We start from the raw sequence: 20323 nt of genomic DNA, 5'->3' as shown, positions 1-20323 counted from the left end.
TATGGAATAAAACCTTAGGATCTATATAAAAATGAAACGGATGAAAAATTAAATCTTGCAGCATGCAGCTTAAAGCAACGTGATTTCATAACGAGTAAAAATAAAAATAAAACATGATTTATATAACAATAACGCGTAGCATGCACGCAGTCGAGGCCATAGGCAAGTGTACCACAATATTCGACATAGTGACGTGAGCATATTTATAATATTCATGAAGTATGGTCATGGATTTAATAAGTACTTACAGAGTACATTTCGACTTGGCTTCATGTTGTATGTTTTCGATGCTTGGCTCTTGGAATTACTAGGTAGGTACTTCGTAGTACCTACTAATGCTTCACATTTATCCCGCCAGAGTACGCCACTGTATGTTAGGTATACAAAGCTTTGCCGTCTTTTGCTATGTCGATTAAAACGTTAATTTTAGAGAGTAAAAAATTTTCAGGATAATCCACTAAATCCTTCCTTTTTCCTTTAAACTCGCACCACGATTGCGTAGAAGGTATTTTTGGTCGTTAATCTGCAACAATATTGAAAATTGGCGCTTTTTGTTTGTGTACCTTAGTTGTACCAGTAACGCCATCTGCGCTGAGCTTTGCGTAATATGCCCTATTTTGAAGATTTGAACATTATTATGAAAAAAGTGAGAGTGTGATTCTGAAAGCATCCTGCTTCTCGGAAGGTACGCTGTCGTGAATAGGACTTCTTATATAGAAATACCTGGCAACGTTACAAAAAAGTCATGCATGCTGTTCTGTCATTTCATTTTGCGTTTCTCGCTCGCTCGCTCTCTAGGAAATTGGAACGGAAATGTAGGTCGGTAGTATTGATTTTTCCCATTTAATCGGGGAACAAAGACGTATCGTAGCTTGTGCTGTTAAAATTTAAATATTACTGTGATTCCGCAGAAGAAAAGCAACAAAAATGCCAGTGAGTATTAAAAATCGCGTCATGTGATCTCACATTCTCCGGAAACGGTCATTTCTTTCCTTTCTAATAGATTCTTTCGTCATATTTCTGTATTCATACTCCCATTTTGCATTTTGTAAATGTTATAACTTACATTTTAATTGTAACTATGAGCAGTTTCTATCCAATATCATGAGTCATCACGCGTTTCCTTGCGTTCAGGGTCATTCATTCTACCTACTTGTATGTCGTAGATAATGCGTAGTTTGTAGTGACTACCTACACCTATATTAAAAATGTATGCGCCATTGGTATGTAGAGAAAAAAAATTACAAGGTAGGAAAATTTTATATCCAATCCAATTTCAATATTAGTAGATAGGTATCTACCTACCTATTTAGGACGATTGATCAATGCAGTCATAGACAATTCGTGAAAAGGGCGGGCCGTGCGTTTTCGCCTTGTAATGTAGTGTGCCAAATTTCTACATAGGTAGGTACTTTACTTTGTTTGAAGAGTTAAAATTGTCCTTGATTTGGTTATTATTTTTGGAAAATTCAACAGATGAACAATTCAACAGATTCAGAGATGAACTTGTGTGTGAGGTAATACCTACACATTAGTCATTTTATAGATATCAATATTTAAAAAATATGAGTAATAGATATATCCTACCATCTTATTCATATAAAAAAATCATTCAAATTCATCATGCTAATAATCAGCTTAAGTAGGTATTATCTGAATCATTTAATAAGATGGATGCTTTGAACTTAGCTGTAAGCTTAGAATGTTAAAGCTGAAAGAAAAAGAAGTAAAATCCGCACAAATTCAGGACGCGGAAATGGCAGCACCAACAGTAGAGAATGTCCGGGTGGTGGTACGAGTTCGTCCCATGGACCAGCGGGAGAAGTTGGACAATTCTTACAACTGTGTGTCGGTGGACTCTGTCAACAACACCATTGCTGTCACGAGGAACAATGTGAACCCTCCGGAACCACCCAGAATTTATGCTTACGATGCAGTGTTCGACAGTAACACTTCTCAGGTAAATGCTTGTTTTTCTCTCATTGCAGATGATAGTATTCACTCTGGTAATCAGTCCTCAAATTGTGAGTGAATATTTTCCAAAGATATTTTTCTCTGTCAGAAATGGTCCCAGATCTGTAATCTGGGACCATTTCTCCCAATTCCAATACCCAATGTTGGTGGGTGTGGTTGTGTGGTTGGTCGGTGGGTTGTACATTTTACGGTATTTATTAATTTTATGTAATGTGCAATAAAGAATTTGTATTGTATAATATCAAGATTATGAAGAAAGAAGATGAAGACATACTCATATTTGGTCCGCCATTCGTCTCGACTAAAGCTTTACCAGCACTTCAGTCTTGTCGAATGGTGGGTTGACTGTGTGTACTACCTCAATAGCAGATTCACTTCACTAAACAGACTCGCAAGCAAATAGTGACTGATACAACAAAAAAATCTAATTCTATATTATATGTATAGAATGTATTTTCTTAAATTTATAAAGTTGCCTATGTTCACGTTCCTTGATCTTGTGGGGATGTCAAGATAAAATATACCTATGTGATATTTTAAATTATCGAGAAAAACATTATTTTAGGTTAGTAAAATAATAGAATGTTTTTCCGGGAAGGGAAATATCAGGAGAGCCCTTAACATCATGAGGGCTGACCGAACGGAAATGGGTTTACACCTGGGCATGAACCGTAATGGCTATAAACAAGGAGATTTTTCTCGTACGCGATGAGCTAGCCTGTCACTATTTAATCCCAATTACACCATTATAAGTGCTCCCACACAGCATTTTTCGTTGTTGCATGTTATAAAACATTTGTTGTCTTTTCCTTAAACACATTCTTGACAAAAGAGTTTCAAAGACAGCAAGTGCCACATTTTGTAATATGCTGTGTGGAAGCACTTTTAGACTGTTATACAAGTAAACGAGGACTTTGAGTATCGCAGCTTGGTTTTGTCTACCCTATAAGGGGAAGCACATGATAACTTATGCATATATGAATGTACCATATTAAAGATGGGTCTGAGAAACTAAACCCTCTCTTCTGGTACCGTCTACCTCTTCACAGCTTAAGTATGTTAAAATAAAAACATTGCGATTGTTAAATTGCAAATATTTGTTATAGAATTTGAGAAACACTATCTAATGCGATCGCTCGGAACAATGCCTATTGTCCATTTAGAGCTGGTTTTATAAGAATAACATTCATTTTATAGAACAAACCTCTAATCAGTAGTTTAACTCTGTCTATCATTATTTTCATGAATAATTTTGCCATTCGTAGTTATAATTTAACATACGAAATGAAAATCCAACTGAAAAATGACAAATGGTCGTATCCATAACCATACGACGACGATTTTAAAATTTAATACGACCATTTTAAAAATTCGTACTTCACAATTTTTTAAGTCAATTAATATTTTATATTACAGTTCTTTGTCATTTTGCAGTCGGATTTTCATTTCGAATTCTCAGTGGCCAACAACATTCATCGTAAAAGACGTATGTTAAATTATAACTATCCCGGCAAAATTATGTCTATTTAAATGTGAATTTTAAAGCGAACACTGAATACATACTAGTTATAGAATGATAACAATTTTCGTGTTGTCAATGCAAAGATTGTCTACAGTTGACGTTTTAAAACTCACTTTTCAATGATAGATATTTTGTCGGGTGGGCGCGGTTGGTTTATAAATTGTCTATGGCAAAATATGTTGCGTTTTGACAAGAAGGAAATGGCGTAGCATTCTTATTGCATCTTGCGTAGCGTTTTGGTTCAAAACCAGTGGACGTTGCAAGATATGGCTGTTGCTAAATGCATTTGGAATGTTGCGTCAAATATCAACGTAGATCAAGCTAAGAAGACATGAAGACCGTATTTATCTGTTTATTTATTATTGTAGGTATAAGTTGGCAAGTAAAGTTCATAGACACGAATGCATGGAAGAAATTAAGGAAGGCTTTTGTTTCGCAGTGTACTTAAATAACTAGATAAAATGTTTCTTTTTTTACAAATAGGTATATCTTGTAAACAATACCATATCTTTTTATGATGTACAAAAATATAAATTAGACTTTAGGAAATTATTTTTGTAGTTATTAAATGATTTACGTAAGAATACATAGGTTTGTTCAGTACAAACCTATGCATTCTTACGTTCAGTACAAACCTATGCATTCTTACGTAAACCATATTTGATTATACGTTAAGACTCGTAAGAAAAATCGTACTTTGTTTTTATATGTCTTAATATTTATGTATCTAATAAAATATAAGTTTACGTGAAAAAAAAACAATTATTTCATTTGTACTATACATTTCAAGCTAAGTGATACATCTAGGGGCCGTCTATTAAAACAGCCAAATATTTTGCGATTCGTGTACATAGTATCGATCACAATCGTTATCTCCGAAGTAGGGCAGACGCGCGACCCCGATGCGCGTCGCGTCGGCTATCGATTGCGCACAGCGCCACGCCACGTTTTGCCGCCTAAACTCTGAGCTGTCTGATGTGACAATAAATAACGAATACGCATTTGCAATCTTTGCAATGAGAATATGGTTATATATAACGAAGAATTAAAAGGAATTGAAGATTTTTTGTATTTTTAATTATTATCTCATATATACCCCGTTATGAAATGTTAAAGCATATTTTGTCACTACCGCTCGCTAAACTCGAAGGCCATAGCGATATCAGTGATAGGTTACTAGCTATCGCCCATGACATAAGAATCTCCAGTTTATAGATCTATCTCTTGGTCTACTCTTACAATCCATAGAAGAGAAGTCACACTATGAATAAAAAAGAACAATTTATTGGAAGTAAAATAAAACACACAAAAGTAACATAATTTAAGAATTTTGAGGTGAAAACATTCTGGTATCGAGCGGGAATTGAACCTACGCCCCTCTGGGCTCTTTTCAAAATTAAGTTAAAAGCGTGTGTTATGTATAACAAATCCATTTAAACATTAAGAAAAAAAAATCATATTGCTCCCGGAAAAACACGGACAACAGCATATTATGGGTGCTATTTGTAAATTACGTCGTATTTTACGTTGTTTTTAAGGTTTCTTCCTCACATTCACGTCAAATAACATCTTTCATCTGTGCGATGTCCCGGATGCTACCGAGCTGCAATCGTCTGCCTAAAGTCCGCTTTCTTACTTTTTCTTCACATCGCACTATTATTATGGTAACCATATCTCAGCCTTTACAACGTAAAACCAGCATTTTTAATTAAAACAAAAGGTGGAAACAGAAACAGCTGCCTTGATGTCTTCCAATGATATGCGTGCACGATCGGAACATTTAAAGATAAAGGCTGCGGTGAAGTTTGTTGCGCCGCTTCCTCTTCACCTGCGCTTTGGAAGTCGGCGGTAGACTTAATGTTTTGTAAATAAGTGATGTACCTATATCATCCCAAATTCAATAAAGAATTTTGAATTTGAAAGTGAGATTATGATTTAGACTATAGTTCGTTTCGGACTTTTAGTAACCTGTGTTACAACTTGTTTATATACTTATATCTACTTAAGCTACTACACTACATGTTGGAAATTCACGCATATATATGTAGCCGCGGGTAATATATAGCGTTTTATAGTAGTATTTTAAGCTTAAAAATGTATTATAGATTCCAATACAGTTAAACTAGTTAGTTACAGTTAGTTCATTTATCCAGTTTAGGGTCTTTTTCACAGCTTCCTGACAAAGTATCAGATAGCCTAGTATTATACGGATAGCTTTAAAATTTGTTTCACAAGTGTTGGATATAATTAGTCAATCACACCTTCTTCTTGACCTCATCTCACTCATATGGAGTCGGCACAGTATGTAAGTCCCTTCCATTTCGTTCTGTCATTTGCCATATCCATTGATACTCCTCTCCTGTTCATACTATCCTTGACACACTCCATCCATTTCTTCTCAGGACTTCCTCTATTCCTGGAACCCTTTTCTTCCATCTTTAATGCCCTTTGAGTGACGTGATTTTCATCTCTTCTTAAAATATGCCCGAACCAGCCTAACCTATAACTATGTAATTTCTCTTACATACTCATTCTATATTTTATCTAATCTAGTTACCCCGCACATCCATCTCAGCATTCGCATCTCTGTCGTATGAAGTTTCCTTTCGTCCGTCACTTTCGTCGCCCAACATTCAGATATTCATTATGACAGGTCTGATAACTGCCTTATAAATTTTTCCTTTCAATTTAAGGGAGATCTATCTAAATGTCAGTTTATCTGTGTTGATTACAACGTGATATTGTATCCGAAAGTTGTGAAACAAACCCTTCATACACTTTTATCAGCAAAAAATCCTCTCATCCGAGCATCGTCATCGGCCTACCCTTATCCCATTTTATGTGTGGTCGGTACAGCATGTCAGTCTCCTCCACTTCTCCCTGTCTGATGTTAACCGATCTTGTACGCGACAACTCATTCATTAATAAAAAATAAAATAGTATGTCAACACTCACACAAGCGGATTGCATAAGTTCATAGTGAGTAGCGTAATAAATTTCAATGTAACAGACAGGGAAAGGCTACATCAATGAAAATTCAATGAACTTCTGTATTCTTGGTGCAACGGATGTAAAGATGGCCGAAGAATTCATAGTAAATAGCGTAGTAAATCGTAAAGTAATAGACAAAGACAGATAAATATAACAGACAGAGAAAGGCTACATCAATGAACATTCAATGAACTTCTATACTCCTAATATAACGGATGCAAAGATGGCCGAAAAATCTAGAACTACTACAACAAAAGAAAACAGAAGGCAGAAGAAGGAACGAGACAGGAATAATCGAATGCTCCAGAACCAATTACAAGCCTTCCTTCCGCACACACACACAGAACAATAGCCAACATTCTAGAAACGCCCATTTTGCAATAGGTGCGAAAGAGAAGTAAATACATCCTTTACGCCGTTTCATTCTTACAGTACCAGGCAAACATCATAATCCGCTATAAGTTCGATTTTATTCTAAAAAGTTCTTACTGGAATCTTCTACAGTGTTCTAACAGGAAATTGCTCGTCGCTGTCTGGGTATATAAGAATCTCCGAGTCTTTCGACAGGACAGTTTTTATTTTACCAGTTCCAGTCTACAGTCTCTTGGAAACAGTGGAGCACAGAAGAAACAGTGAACAGTTTCTTTAAAATGAACAGTTATAGTAAACAGTGTTACAGTTTCAGTAAACAGTTTTCAGTTAGTGTTCAGTCAGTCTTAGGAACAGTGTTAGACACAGTACAGTGCAGTGATATCAGTACCTAGAGAGTGCACAGTGATTATTTAAAGTGATAGCATAGTTTATCGTATTAATTACAGATAGAGACTGTGTATATGTATAGACAGTAATTGATAGACAGTGATAGATTATAAATAGAATAGTGTATAGACTAAGAATATAGTATAGTTATAGACAATAAATCTTGGACTGTGAAAAGCCGTGCATTTTCTTACTTCTATTTATTAGTGAACCTATAGTAGTGATAAAAGACACCTAGGCGAGTCTACAATTAGCCTGTGTCCTGCACAGATCTGTTACTCCCTTTTTAGCCATATCCTGCCTAATGCCCTCAATTCACCTCTTCTCCCGCCTGCCCCTATTTCTTTTGCCATTCAATTTCAAATCCATAACCTTTCAATATTATTTTCCTCCCTTCTCATAACGTGACCATACCATCGAAGTCTATTACTTTCCAATTTCCTATGATTGGTGCTACCTTGAGATCTCCTCTCACACATTCGTTCATTATTTTATCCATCCTTCTCTCATCTACTCCACACATCCATCGAAGCATACTCTCATCCGAGCGTTTCCATGTTAATTTCCCCAGCCACTGAGTAAAGACCAAAGTCCCCGCTTCGCCAAAAAAATCCATCAATTTGTCATTTTAGATGGACATCTACGTCCAGACGGCCAGTCCTATCGTAGAAGAAGTGCTCCAAGGCTACAACGGTACAATCTTCGCGTACGGCCAGACGGGCACAGGCAAGACCTACACGATGGCCGGGAGCAACTCCGCCCCTGAGCTGAGGGGCATCATACCTAACTCCTTCGCTCACATATTCAGCCACATCGCCAAAGCTAAAGACGACGAGAAGTACGTATTTCTGTTTCGACTGTTGTTCTCTCTGTCTCACTTTTATCTCCGCATGTTAAGGGCTGTGATGCTGCGAAGCACGGGGTCAGCGTAAAAAGTAAGCTTGCAATTTTGAAAATTTCACTGTGATTCAATACCAGCCGCCTGCGTGACTCATACCCTCTTTGGTAATACTATTGTTTTGGTAATACTATCAGCTAAACTATGTGTCACTTATTCGCCTCGTACGTAATCCTGTTGCATTCAACACGTGACAAAAAAATCATGTCCGTGAACTAATCCGTTGATGAGTTCCCCTCGTCGGGAGCCTATCCTGGATGCACCATCGGTCATGTATATCATAATAATACATTTTCATCCAAACTAAACGTGCATAAAAAAATGCAGCTCAATCGTAGAATACTGCTTCGAAATTTAGTTGCAAGATTTTACCCGAGCAGATACTAATATTATAAATGTAAAAGTGTGTTTGTTTGTCCATCTTTCACGTCAAAACGGAGCAACGGATTGTGGTGAAGTTTGCGAGAGTGTCACAGGCTACTTTTAGCCGCGGGCGGAGCCACGAACAAGAGCTAGCAATTACATACATTGCTAGTTAAATAAAATCTTATAACATTCTCAGGTTCCTCGTGTGTGTGACCTACCTGGAGATTTACAACGAGGAGGTCCGCGATCTGCTTGGCAACAACCCCCATCAGAGTTTGGAGGTCAAGGAGCGTCCCGACATCGGCGTCTTTGTCAAGGACCTCACTGGTATGTGTGGTTTGGAATGGGTGACCTACATATGATCAGAGCGTTTAGGCTAGCTACGAGACCTGTTGCCATTTTCCTAAGAATAATTGGGCGGTGATACACGGGGCGGAAGACAGACGAGTGGGGTGCGCGGCTCCACCGCCATCATCTCCACCGTGAACGAAATTTCAGTGACGTCACTAATCTTAGAGTCAAAAAGCTTCAATTATATTTTGTGAAATAAAAAATACTAAATCCTAACTAATATTATAATATTAGTTTCTTACATCTCTACGCTCTATATAACCGCCAATCTTTATGAAATTTTGCATACATGTAGTTTGAAGTGTGACATTTCATCCCGGAGAAATAACTGTACCCGTGGGAAATTTACGCGAGCGAAGCCGCGGTCCAAATCTAGTCTTACTTTAAATGAAACTGATCAAATCTCTGGGCCTTTGCCCAGCCGTGGGACACAACCGCGGGCAATAGCTAGTATTTTTATAACCTAGCCTGGTTATAAAAATACTCAGGTGAATTTCCCATGGGAACAGATATTTTTTTAATGGATTTTTTATACGTGTCACACATGATTTTTAACAGACAGGGGCGCGGGTTCAATTCCCGCTCGATTCCAGAATTTTTCCTTCTCATTATTATTTTCAAAAACATATTTTTCCGGAATGAAAGGCACCCTATGTCCGTCTCCATACTTCTACTACATGTACTTATGCAAAATTTCAATAAAATTGTTTGAGTAGATAGACCGTCAACCAAACACACTTTCGCTTTTATAATTTTATTTAGGATATACTCAAAGCTATTTTCTAAATAGATACAATTAAAAAAACAATCGAAATAAACAAAATTCCCAAAATTGATTATTAATTGATATTTTTTAAAAGCCTTTGTATTTTGTGCTGCATTTCTGGGCAACGCTTTTGAAAATTAACACCTAGCTAGATATAAATATTTTTTTCCACGTAAAGGTTATGTTGTACATAACGCCGATGAACTTGAGAAGATAATGGCGGTCGGCAACAAAAACCGCCATATTGGCGCCACAGCCATGAACACCGAGAGCTCCCGCTCACACGCAATCTTCTGCATCACTGTCGAGTCTTCGAAGAAGGCTGACGATGGGAAGCTGCACGTCAAGATGGGGAAGCTTCATCTCGTCGACTTGGCGGTCAGTTTTTGAATGATTGAATTAATGAACGAATGAATGAACACTAGGATCACCCATTTCCATTTACCGGTTAAAGCTTCCATTTGCTGTGTACGCCGTATTGGAGTATAGATTAGTTTAAAACTATTGTTGAATGAAATTATGTACTGCATTATATGTATTCTGTTTGTGTGGCTAATAAATAAAATAAAATTTACCAGGGAATCGAAAAATAATTGCGATTCGGCTAGGATAAGGTTTTAAGGTTTTATTTATTTATCTCTCAACTAGCTGCGCCCCGGGGCGTCGATACTGTGGGAATTTCGTGATAAAAAGTACCCTATGTAATATACTTACTAAAAACCTGAACGTGCTCCATGCATGCATACGATATTCCAAAGAAATCTTGTTTGTCTTGTCCTACTCGTGGTAGAACCGTCACATGCCCTCTGACCTCACACGGGTAGGACAATAACATTGTACGACTGAGCGTTCCTTCTTCTCTTCTGTGTTACGTGTACGCAATTTCAACTCAATTGGTTCAGTAATTTCGGAGCAAACTAGTTGTGAAAGTCTAACACACAAACAGATATATTCATATAAGTGTTGTTTTTTTTTCCTTTTGATCCCTACAAATAATAAAGTATGACTATGCAAAAGCTTTTATGCAGTCGTTACTTTGCATGAACCTCTATGGCACGGAATTAGCGGCGAATTTGCAGTGAATTTGGATAGGTTGATGTGCTGTTGACTGTACTAATATCAATTACAGGGTTCCGAAAGGCAAAGTAAGACGCAAGCCAGCGGAACACGACTAAAGGAGGCGACGAAGATCAACCAATCGCTTTCGGTGCTCGGGAACGTGATCTCGGCTCTGGTCGATGGCAAGTCCACTCATATCCCGTACAGGTGATAATCTACTGTGAATGTGAACATTTTTGACACCATTCGAGCTCATTACATTGCATTTTGTAAATCATCAATATATATAAAACTCTTCCGTTACTGACTGACTTACTGACTTTGGTGTGTAAGTTCCTAGGACAGTGTAGGGGAGCGCTAAGAAGGGATTTCCTGAAATTCCCACGGGAAACGGATGTTTACTCACATACGAAGTTGTGGGCAAAAGCAAGTAAGCTACATAGCTTCGGCCTTATTTTTCTGATCCGGCTTCTGATCCAAGTACATTTACATTTCGATTTAGTCTTAAATCTGACCATATATCGCAAAGGGGGAGGGGGGAGGAGGGAGAGGGGGTTAAAAATGCAATAAAAACAATTCGTGATTAATGGACGACCCCTAACACTAGTTTCGAGCGCTGATAGTGAATAGTTTGACTGTACTAGCCTCGTCGTGCACTGTGCCACACAAATCTATGTTCTATTTTTATTATTTTGTTTTTTGATTTGTTAATTGCTTGTTACGATGCAAATCTATATATATACAAACATATAATAAAACTGTAAGTGGGCTAAGTTTGTTTGCGTGAAACAGCTACTGGATAGAATTTGATGCTGTTTTCCCAGTTGTGTAGTTGATGGTGTAACTTAAAAAAACTTCTTGTATAGATTTCATCGCAATATATATACTATATATATATAGGAACAATACACAATATATATAGAACCCGAAATATTGACATTAATAATTTATGAGCGAATGAAACGCGGGTGAAGGCGCGAGCAAAAGTTAGTACATAATATATCTAATCGTATCAACAGGAACAGCAAACTGACGCGACTTCTGCAGGACTCCCTCGGCGGAAACTCCAAAACGGTCATGGTGAGTGCTTATGTCGCTAGATGGCGCTAGTTGTTAGTCATTTTTGTTTATAAAACGCTTTTTTTTTTCATTTTCTGTATGTCATCATGGTTACTGTTGCCCGCATGCCATTTATTAAAACGTTATAATGATATCAATCAGTAGAAACGATACTGGAGTTATAACCATTTTCCGTCCCATAAGTAAATGGGTCTGCGGTTAAATTTTTTTTTTTTTTCAAAATCAAATTCTAATCATTTATTCAGAAATTAGGCCTTCACAGGCACTTTTTCACGTCATATTCTAAATTAAATGATGTTTACTAGCATTACTAGCATTTCGGAACGACCACTGCTGAGAAGAAATGCCGAAAGAAACTCATTCAAACAGTGTTGGTCCCTATTATGCCAGAAGGGCTTACCATTTTTTAAATATAAATTTTCCATCGTAAATGGACATCCAATGGGATTGCCTAGGGAGAAGTGGGATAAAAACCACTATTTTTTTCTTGTTTTCTACGTGATATTATATTTAATTCAGTCATTGACTATCTCTCATATCCGCATATTGCATTCGGGGCTGTGAAGCCGCGAAGCCCGGGTTTGTGTTAAAAAATAATCTTAATATTTCGATGATCCGCCTGTGATTTCACAACCGGCCGCCTGCCTAACGGCAACCCTCCTTGGGAATGCTATTGTTGCCCGGATTGTTGAACAACTGTATCCATATCGATATTTTTTTTGCATGTTTTAACTATTTCTATGGATGCGATATTACGATTATTATCTACAGTTGTTCACCGCGAACTTATACACAGCTATAACAAAAACTACTTAACCGATTTTGTTGCCCCACGAACTTAACAATTCTATTCACAGATTCTACATACCTTTTGAATTTGATCAAAATCAGACCAACGGTTCGAAAGTTATCGCGTTACAAACTTACAAACATACATACAAAAAATTAAAATTTTCCCCAAGTAGAATTGTAGACCTCGCTCGGGAAACTACGAGGAGAATTACGGTAATTTCGAGATAAAAAGTAACCTATGTGTTATTCCTAGTTATATTCTACCCGTGTACCAAATTTCACAACAATCTGTCCAATAGATTTTGCGTGAAAGTGTATCAAGCATACATACACACACCCTCACAAACTTTCGCATTTATAATATTAGTCGGATGTAATTTGGCCAATAGATAGCGACGATCGGTCCCGCTGAGAGTAACTACGTGGAGACGATTAGCACGCTGCGTTACGCCAACCGCGCCAAGAACATCGAGAACAAGACGCACGTCAACCGTGAGCCAGGAGACGCTCTGCTCACCAGGTAGTTACAGGGCACGGTCACATTGCTCCGTCACGCTACCTAATTGTTTCACATATATACAACAACACAACAAACAACTTTTTCACGTCAATTTTTATATTAGATAGTATGTTCTCACAAACTACTGGCGTTTCGGAACGACCACTGCTGAGAAAAAATACCGAAAGAAACTCATTTGAACATGGTTGGTCCCTATCATGCCAGAAGGGCTTACCATTATTGTTTCGGACTGTATATCAATGTTAAACCTGTGATGAAACAACGGGCAACGCGCTGCGTTGACGCAACAGAGGATGACGAAGCAATGGGGTCGGGCCATAGAGCTAGAAAACTATAGACTTCTCAAAGCACTGCATTTATATGGCGACATCTACCGCGCCACATGTATAACTCCACTAACTCTTCTGCCACAATGAATAGTTCGTTATACAGCGGATAGATGGCGTTCATAGTACAATTGGCACGACTGCATCGCGGTGTGAATATTCTTCGGGTCCCTAGTTTGTCATGAAAATGAAGAAATTAAACGAGGTCGCGGTCTCCTGTCGTCTGGCAACACTGGGTGTCTATCAACCAATCTTGACCGTTCCATTTGGTATTGCAATGGTAAAAAAAAGTATTTTTAAAAAGCCCAGCCTGTATTTTTATATATTTTTTTATTAATGTGTCATTGTTTCAGGTTCCAACAGGAGATCGATCAGCTCAAGAAGCAGCTGGAGGAGACCACTAACGGTATATCGTTTTTATACTATCATCGTCATTACTAAACATTTTGAAAAAATAAACAATAGATTATATTTATTAATTTTTTAAAGTACATAATTTTATTGCAAAAAATCTGATATACATATCCTTTTTTTTGTTCGTACTGAGCTTTTCAGCATTCTCCTTCGTGTATTTTTTACAGAGTTGGAAGAAGAAGCGGAAGAAGAAGAAGGAGAAGTGAGCTCGGTCTCGCTGTCTTCAGAATCGGAACAAGAACTGGACCTAGATCCTGAGGACAGGAAGCTGCGGCGGCGGGCGCTTAGAGAAAACAAGGTATTATTATTATTTTAGGATAAATCACACAGGTCGAGCTAGCCCCAAAGTAAGTTCGAGACTTGTGTTATGGGATACTGACTCAACGATACTATATTTTATAACAAATAAATGTATAGATAAACATCCAAGACCCGGGCCAATTAGAAAAAGATCATTTTCCATCATGACCCGACCGGGGATCGAATCCGGGACCTCTCGGTTCAGACTTTACCACTGCGACACCGAGGTCGCCATAAGGTAGGGTAAGGTTAAGGTATGTACGTAGGTGGAGAAGAAGAATTAATTGGAGACCTATCGCGTGTTCTCGATTTTGCATGTGACACCGCAAATACTGCGTAAAGAGAAACTTTATATTTTTGACAAACGTAACGGTAAATCTAAAATATGTCTACAGCGTCCGCTTTAAAGCTCACTTTTCAATGAACAACATCGTGCCGGGGGCAGCGGTGGGGTAGGTGTGTGCCAATGGCCTTTTGACGTTGACATTTACCTTTTTGACATGTCAAGATCAAAAGCATAATTGACCATTGACCACCGCTGCGGCGGCGATGTCATTACGATCCGTCAATTTTCTTGATAAAGGAATCATTTCCAAAATCAATCATTTATATAATTGATATTACTACAGTACAGATCAATTATTTTAAAGTTAAATAGTAAAACTAATTCTTGTCTTTGTTAAAATTTGAAAAATTTTAATGACAGCGCGGCCGCAGCTCAACATCCATTTATTCAAAAATGTTGACCATCCAAGGTCAAGTTTTATATTTATATTTATAATAATTCTAAAGCACATATGGTATTTCGCAATGATCACCGCTGAGAAGAAACATCAAAAGAAACTGGTTTAAATAAATAAATTAAGTATTGGTGCCAATCATGACATATTAAAAAAAAACTAACATAATTTGACTACATCAGGAGAAACTGAATCGCGAGAAGGCTCATCAAGCTCGGAAGGTGCTTGAGGAGAAGAAAGCTGAATTACTCAAAACAAAGTAAGTAATTTATTACATTAAAAATTCAGTAAACTCGACACAATATAAAGTTGACCACACATTTTTTCCAGTAAACTCAACGTAACAAAATTAGACCATACATTCTCTCCATTAAATCGACCTTATTAAATATTTTCTAAACACACACGACTTTCTTGGCAATATTAATGGAGTGCTTTGCCATTGCCTTTTCCATTTCACACACAAAATTTTATTATTGATAAAATTCATGGTGGTCTATGAAAACAACTACACATGATTGGTATATAAACGTGGCACGAGCAGGATTCGAACCGGGACATTTCGGTTCACAGGCGAGGGCGACTCGAACACCAAAACTTTATTCAAACATGCAAAATTACCTATATCTTATTATGATGAATACTTCGATTTTCCTAACAATAAACTATTAAAATATCGGTGTTCAGGAAACAACAAGAGGAACTGAAAGAGAAATTACAACGTCTAGAGTCGAAAGTGCTCGTGGGCGGAGAAAATCTGCTCGACAAGGCAGACACGCAGCGGCGGCTTCTGGAGCAGGCAGCCTCCGAGCTCGAGCTGAGGAAGCTCAACGAGCTGCGGCTCCAAGAGGACCTGCAGAAGAGAGAGGTCAGATTTTTCTGCAATATTATAAAACAAAGACCTCTGCCACGTCTGTCTGTCTCGAAACTCAAAAAGTTACTGCACGGATTTTCATGCGGTTTTCACTAGTAGATAGTATGATTCCTGAGGAAGATTTAGGTGTATGATTTATTGTGTTTTCACCCGAGCGAAGTCGGGACCGGCCGTTAGTATCATAATAATGGATTGTCATCCAAACTAAATGTCTGTACAAAAAATGTAAGCTCAATCGTTTTAATATATCTGTTTCAAAATCGAGTTACTAGATTTTATCCGAACATACATATATTGCAAGTTAAATAAAAGTTAAAAAAACTTGTTATAACAAGTTTTTTTACAAAAATGTCATTTTTTCCACAAACTTTTATTGTTGTCGGAGAGATGTTGTGGCATTTAACGGCTGATAAAAAACCTATGTCCATGCTGTAAACTGTCGACGAGTTCCCTCGTTTGGAGTCGAATCCGGGCTGCATCAGGTCAATGGTTGTCATAATAATGCATAACGCGAAACTGAAGCGACGTGGGAAATTTCAACTCTGTAGGTCAACTAGAAGTAGAAGAAATTTGAATTTGAATTTTTAATAAGTTTCTTTACAAAAATTATATTTTTGGGAAAAGCTTTTTTATATTTTCCTCTATTATCTGAAAATTTAAAGTCCTTGCTGTTAACGTTGAAAGGTGTCCATGTTGAGAACTGAATGTTGGGGCTGGAACTCTGGCGGGGGCACTCCCGTGCCCCCGCCAACACAAGCTAAGCGAAGCGCAAGGGCACTACCTACCTTTTCTCGAAACGTTTCGTCGTATTTTTGAACCCTCGGTAACTTTGGTTTGGATGATGCCAGATAGTTAAAATTTTCAAGATATAATACCATGAGTACATTAATTAAACATAAAGTTTTAATATCGTAGCTTAGTATACCTGATGTCCAAAAACTCATAATTTCGTCACTGATTCACTGATCATCAAAATTGTTAGGGTACTCCCTGAAGTCTTAGAAAGCTGAAATTTGGTATGTAAACTAATATTAGTACAGAGACAACAAAAAAATTAAAAATTGTATAGGGAACGTGGAAGTTTGTATGAGACTAGCACTATTTCTTGAGCTAGATATCTTAAAATTAGTAAAAATACTTCTTGTAACAAATAATAAAAAATACGTGTGTGGTAATTTTTCAAAAATCATACCCTAACTCCTTAAAAAAGGGGGTGAAAGTTTGTACGGTAATAGTGACGACGGCCGCCGCTACATGGTCAATAAAGAAATATAAAAAAATAGAAAATAAAACAAAAACAGTGGGACTAAAGAACTGCATCAGTAAAACGCCTGGTTGCATAGATTTTACCAAATAACAAAAATAAATTAAATCCCACCAAAAACATTTTCATGTAAAAATGTTGCCAAGACGTGTCTAGTTTACTTCACAAACTCTACACTTTAGTCAAAATGTGTGAAAATGTGGTCAGATCTCATGTAGGCCAAGATTCTTGATATATGCACCCTAACTTTACCTAACTTCACATGCTCTACATTCTAGTTAAAGCGTGTAGCTTGGCCGTTTTGCTACCGTCACGTAGATTTCTAGGGATAAGATAAAGAATGCGGTATCTAGAGTAACGAAACGGCCAAGCTACACGTTTTAACTAGAATGTAGAGTATGATGTTGATGGCTCGAATTCTGAACTTCAATTATTTTGATTATCTATAGGTTTATTTCTGTGAAAGTTTTATTACGGTTTTACCCAAGCGAAGCTGGGACGGGTTGTTGGTATATGTCAGTATATATCAGTCAGATTGGTATACAAACTCATATGGTACAAATGTTTGTGTCCTGGTCATTGTCAATTCCGTCTTTTTCATGATTCTATATGCAGTCATTGCGTCCGGGAGGAGCATTTTGGTGGTGGAGGCATATGGCATGAGTAGGATACGAACCTGAGACCTTTCGATCCACAGGCGGTCGTCTTACCAATTACACCACCATCGCTTGAGCGGGACAGGTGAAACAGAATAAAAGCTTGTAAATTATCCCTTTGTAGGCTGAGCGTCTAGACTTAGAAGAGCGATACTCGAGCTTGCAAGAAGAAAACGCAGCAAAATCTCGCAAGTTAAAGAGAGCTGTTCAATTGTTAAACTCGGCCAAGGCCGAGTTGGCCGACCAGCAGCGGGAACAGCAGAGGGAAATGGAGGGCATACTGGACAGCGTGAGGGCGCTGCGGAGGGAGTTGCAGCTGGCCGACAGGGTGCTGGACTCCTATATCCCAAAGGAGTATCAGGTATTTGGTTTTTTGGCGGTGATGAGTGCGAAAAAATTATGTATATATTCTGTGTATTATATCTATATGTACATCCGATTTTCAGGAAACATGGCTAAGAACACTCTGAATAAAATTGTCTGTGACACAAAAAAAAAAACTAAACGAAAATCAGTTCATCCGTTTGGGAGCTACGATGCCACAATCAGACACGTTAAACTTATAACACCCCTCTTTTTGCGTCGCGGGTTAAAAAAATATAAACTTGATAACCTTTTTAAAAAAAAATTCAAAGATTGTTAAGTCACGTTCCATTGCCCATGATGTGGACCGTGTTTTCGTGTGTGTTTTAATAAATAATCTATTTCTTATATTTCTTAAAATTTTAACGGATTGGCCACACTAAATAAAGAATTTTAATGCGACTGTGACTACATTACTGTGACTAAATCGTAATCGGTAGCCACCGCAAGTTTAGAAAACTATTACCAAATACAGGGTGGCCAACTTGGAGGTATACTTTTTTTTTGCCGCCATTTTGTTTTGGCGGTAAATATGACAGTTGTTGCGTGAAAATTACTTTCGTGTAGATACGGCAAAATTATTATCGAGCGTTTTACGACGGAACAACAAGAATGTTTCCCGGTCGATTAATTTCGAGAAACAGTAACATTGATTGGCCCCCAAGATCGCCTGATTTAACAGCTCCTGACCTTTTTCTGTGGGGCTATCTAAAGGGACGTGTCTATGCTAACAGGCCAATGAATCTTCAGCAATTAAAACAAAATATTCGAGACACAGTCGCTGAGATAACGCAGGAAATGTGATGAAAAACGCGATGAAAAGTGTTCACATCTGCGATGCTGCTAGAGCTGGACATTTGTCTGACATTGTTTTCCATGTTTAACTGCCGGCCCTGAATACTATACTTAACAAGGAATACTTGATATATTTTATATTTCATGGAATAAAATTAAACAACTTAAGTGTATACCTGTTATTTGGCCGCCCTGTAGTGTTCTTCAAAACTATAATACTTTCCAATAAAAGTCGAGGGTTTCGCTGTGTTTGTTTAGTTAATAAGCAATTCTTGTGAAGAGGAAATAAACAATATTATTGTTTGTAGTCGCTGATCGAGCAATATGTGCACTGGAACGAACAGCTGGGCGAGTGGCAGGTGAAGTGCGTGGCGTACACCGGCAACAACATGAGCACGCCCTCGGCTCACAGCGCTCACGCCGGCAAACATGTCAGTATTTGTTTATTTATTTACTAGATGTTGCCCGGGGCTTCGCTCCCGTGAGAATTTAAAGATAAAATATAGCCTATAGCAATCTTGGATAGTGTACTTTTCTAATGGTGAAAGAATTTTTGAAGTCGGTTCGGTAGTTTCGGAGATTACCCGTCTCAAACATACTCACAGTCACAAACACTTACCTCTTTATAATAATAGTATAGATTGATTTTGAAAACGATTCCTTCCTCAACAAAATTGACGGATCGTAATGACAGCGCGGCCGCAGCGGTCGAAACGCTCTGAGAACCGCCCGTCAGTGTGATATCCTTATTTCCAGATGGAGCCACCGGATCTCTCGGACCGCTACATGTCGTACGCGAGCGTCAACGCGCGCGCTCGGCCTCACACCTCCGCCGTGCCGCGGCCGCACACCGCGCTGCGGCAGCGACAGTGAACTTCGACCATTTTCACACTAGCGTTTTTTGAACGCTCAACGATTTTATGACGTTTATCAAATATGTTGCATTCGACATTCCAACTAAGGTCATTTGTATGATTAAAATGCACATTAGACATTCCTATGGTCTCAGGTCAGCGGTTTACAACAACAATGAGTGATAAAAAGTCTTCTAAAACCATTGACCAACAAAATGAATACTCACATGTTTCTATTGGTGATATTTAGATTATGGTCATAATCGATTACAACACCGCTCCCACCCGGAAAAATAATGTTAATTGAAAAGTGAGCTTTAAAACCTCTGTCTGTAGACATACTTTACATTGACGACAAATGAGCGGAGTGCTAGCTGTCAAATCTCGTATTGTCAATGTAAAGTGTATCTTCAGTGGATGCATTAAAGTTCACTTTTCAATTAGCGTTATGTTGTATCGGGTGAAAGCATATATTTATTATTATAAGGCTTTTTCACAGTATTAATATATTTTGCCGAATTAATAATTTTATAATGTAGTAATTTTTTTTTAAAATAAATTTATTTTAACCTCATGCGTTTTTTATTTTGATAATGGCCTAGAACCTCAGCCACGAGGAATACGGACATAAGTTATGCTTTCTCTCTCACTCATCTGAT

General features: G+C 37.8%; 1 protein-coding gene across 1 annotated transcript; it reads left to right on the top strand.

The window, feature by feature from the left end:
- Window positions 1-772: 772 nt before the first annotated feature.
- On the top strand, window positions 773-19900 carry Klp64D (Kinesin-like protein at 64D). The gene is made up of 15 exons (XM_053767297.2): window positions 773-933; window positions 1748-1960; window positions 7879-8084; window positions 8707-8837; window positions 9806-10005; window positions 10757-10893; window positions 11706-11766; window positions 12948-13078; window positions 13758-13810; window positions 13986-14116; window positions 15041-15117; window positions 15546-15726; window positions 17777-18013; window positions 19119-19241; window positions 19567-19900. Exons 1-15 carry the CDS (start codon window positions 928-930, stop codon window positions 19681-19683), a joined length of 2004 nt encoding a protein of 667 aa, XP_053623272.1. The 5' UTR covers window positions 773-927; the 3' UTR covers window positions 19684-19900.
- Window positions 19901-20323: the final 423 nt, after the last annotated feature.

The sequence above is a fragment of the Plodia interpunctella genome, chromosome 30 (genome assembly GCF_027563975.2).
Source record: "Plodia interpunctella isolate USDA-ARS_2022_Savannah chromosome 30, ilPloInte3.2, whole genome shotgun sequence".
Taxonomy (NCBI): domain Eukaryota; kingdom Metazoa; phylum Arthropoda; class Insecta; order Lepidoptera; family Pyralidae; genus Plodia; species Plodia interpunctella.
This window is presented reverse-complemented; position numbering and strand designations above follow the sequence as displayed.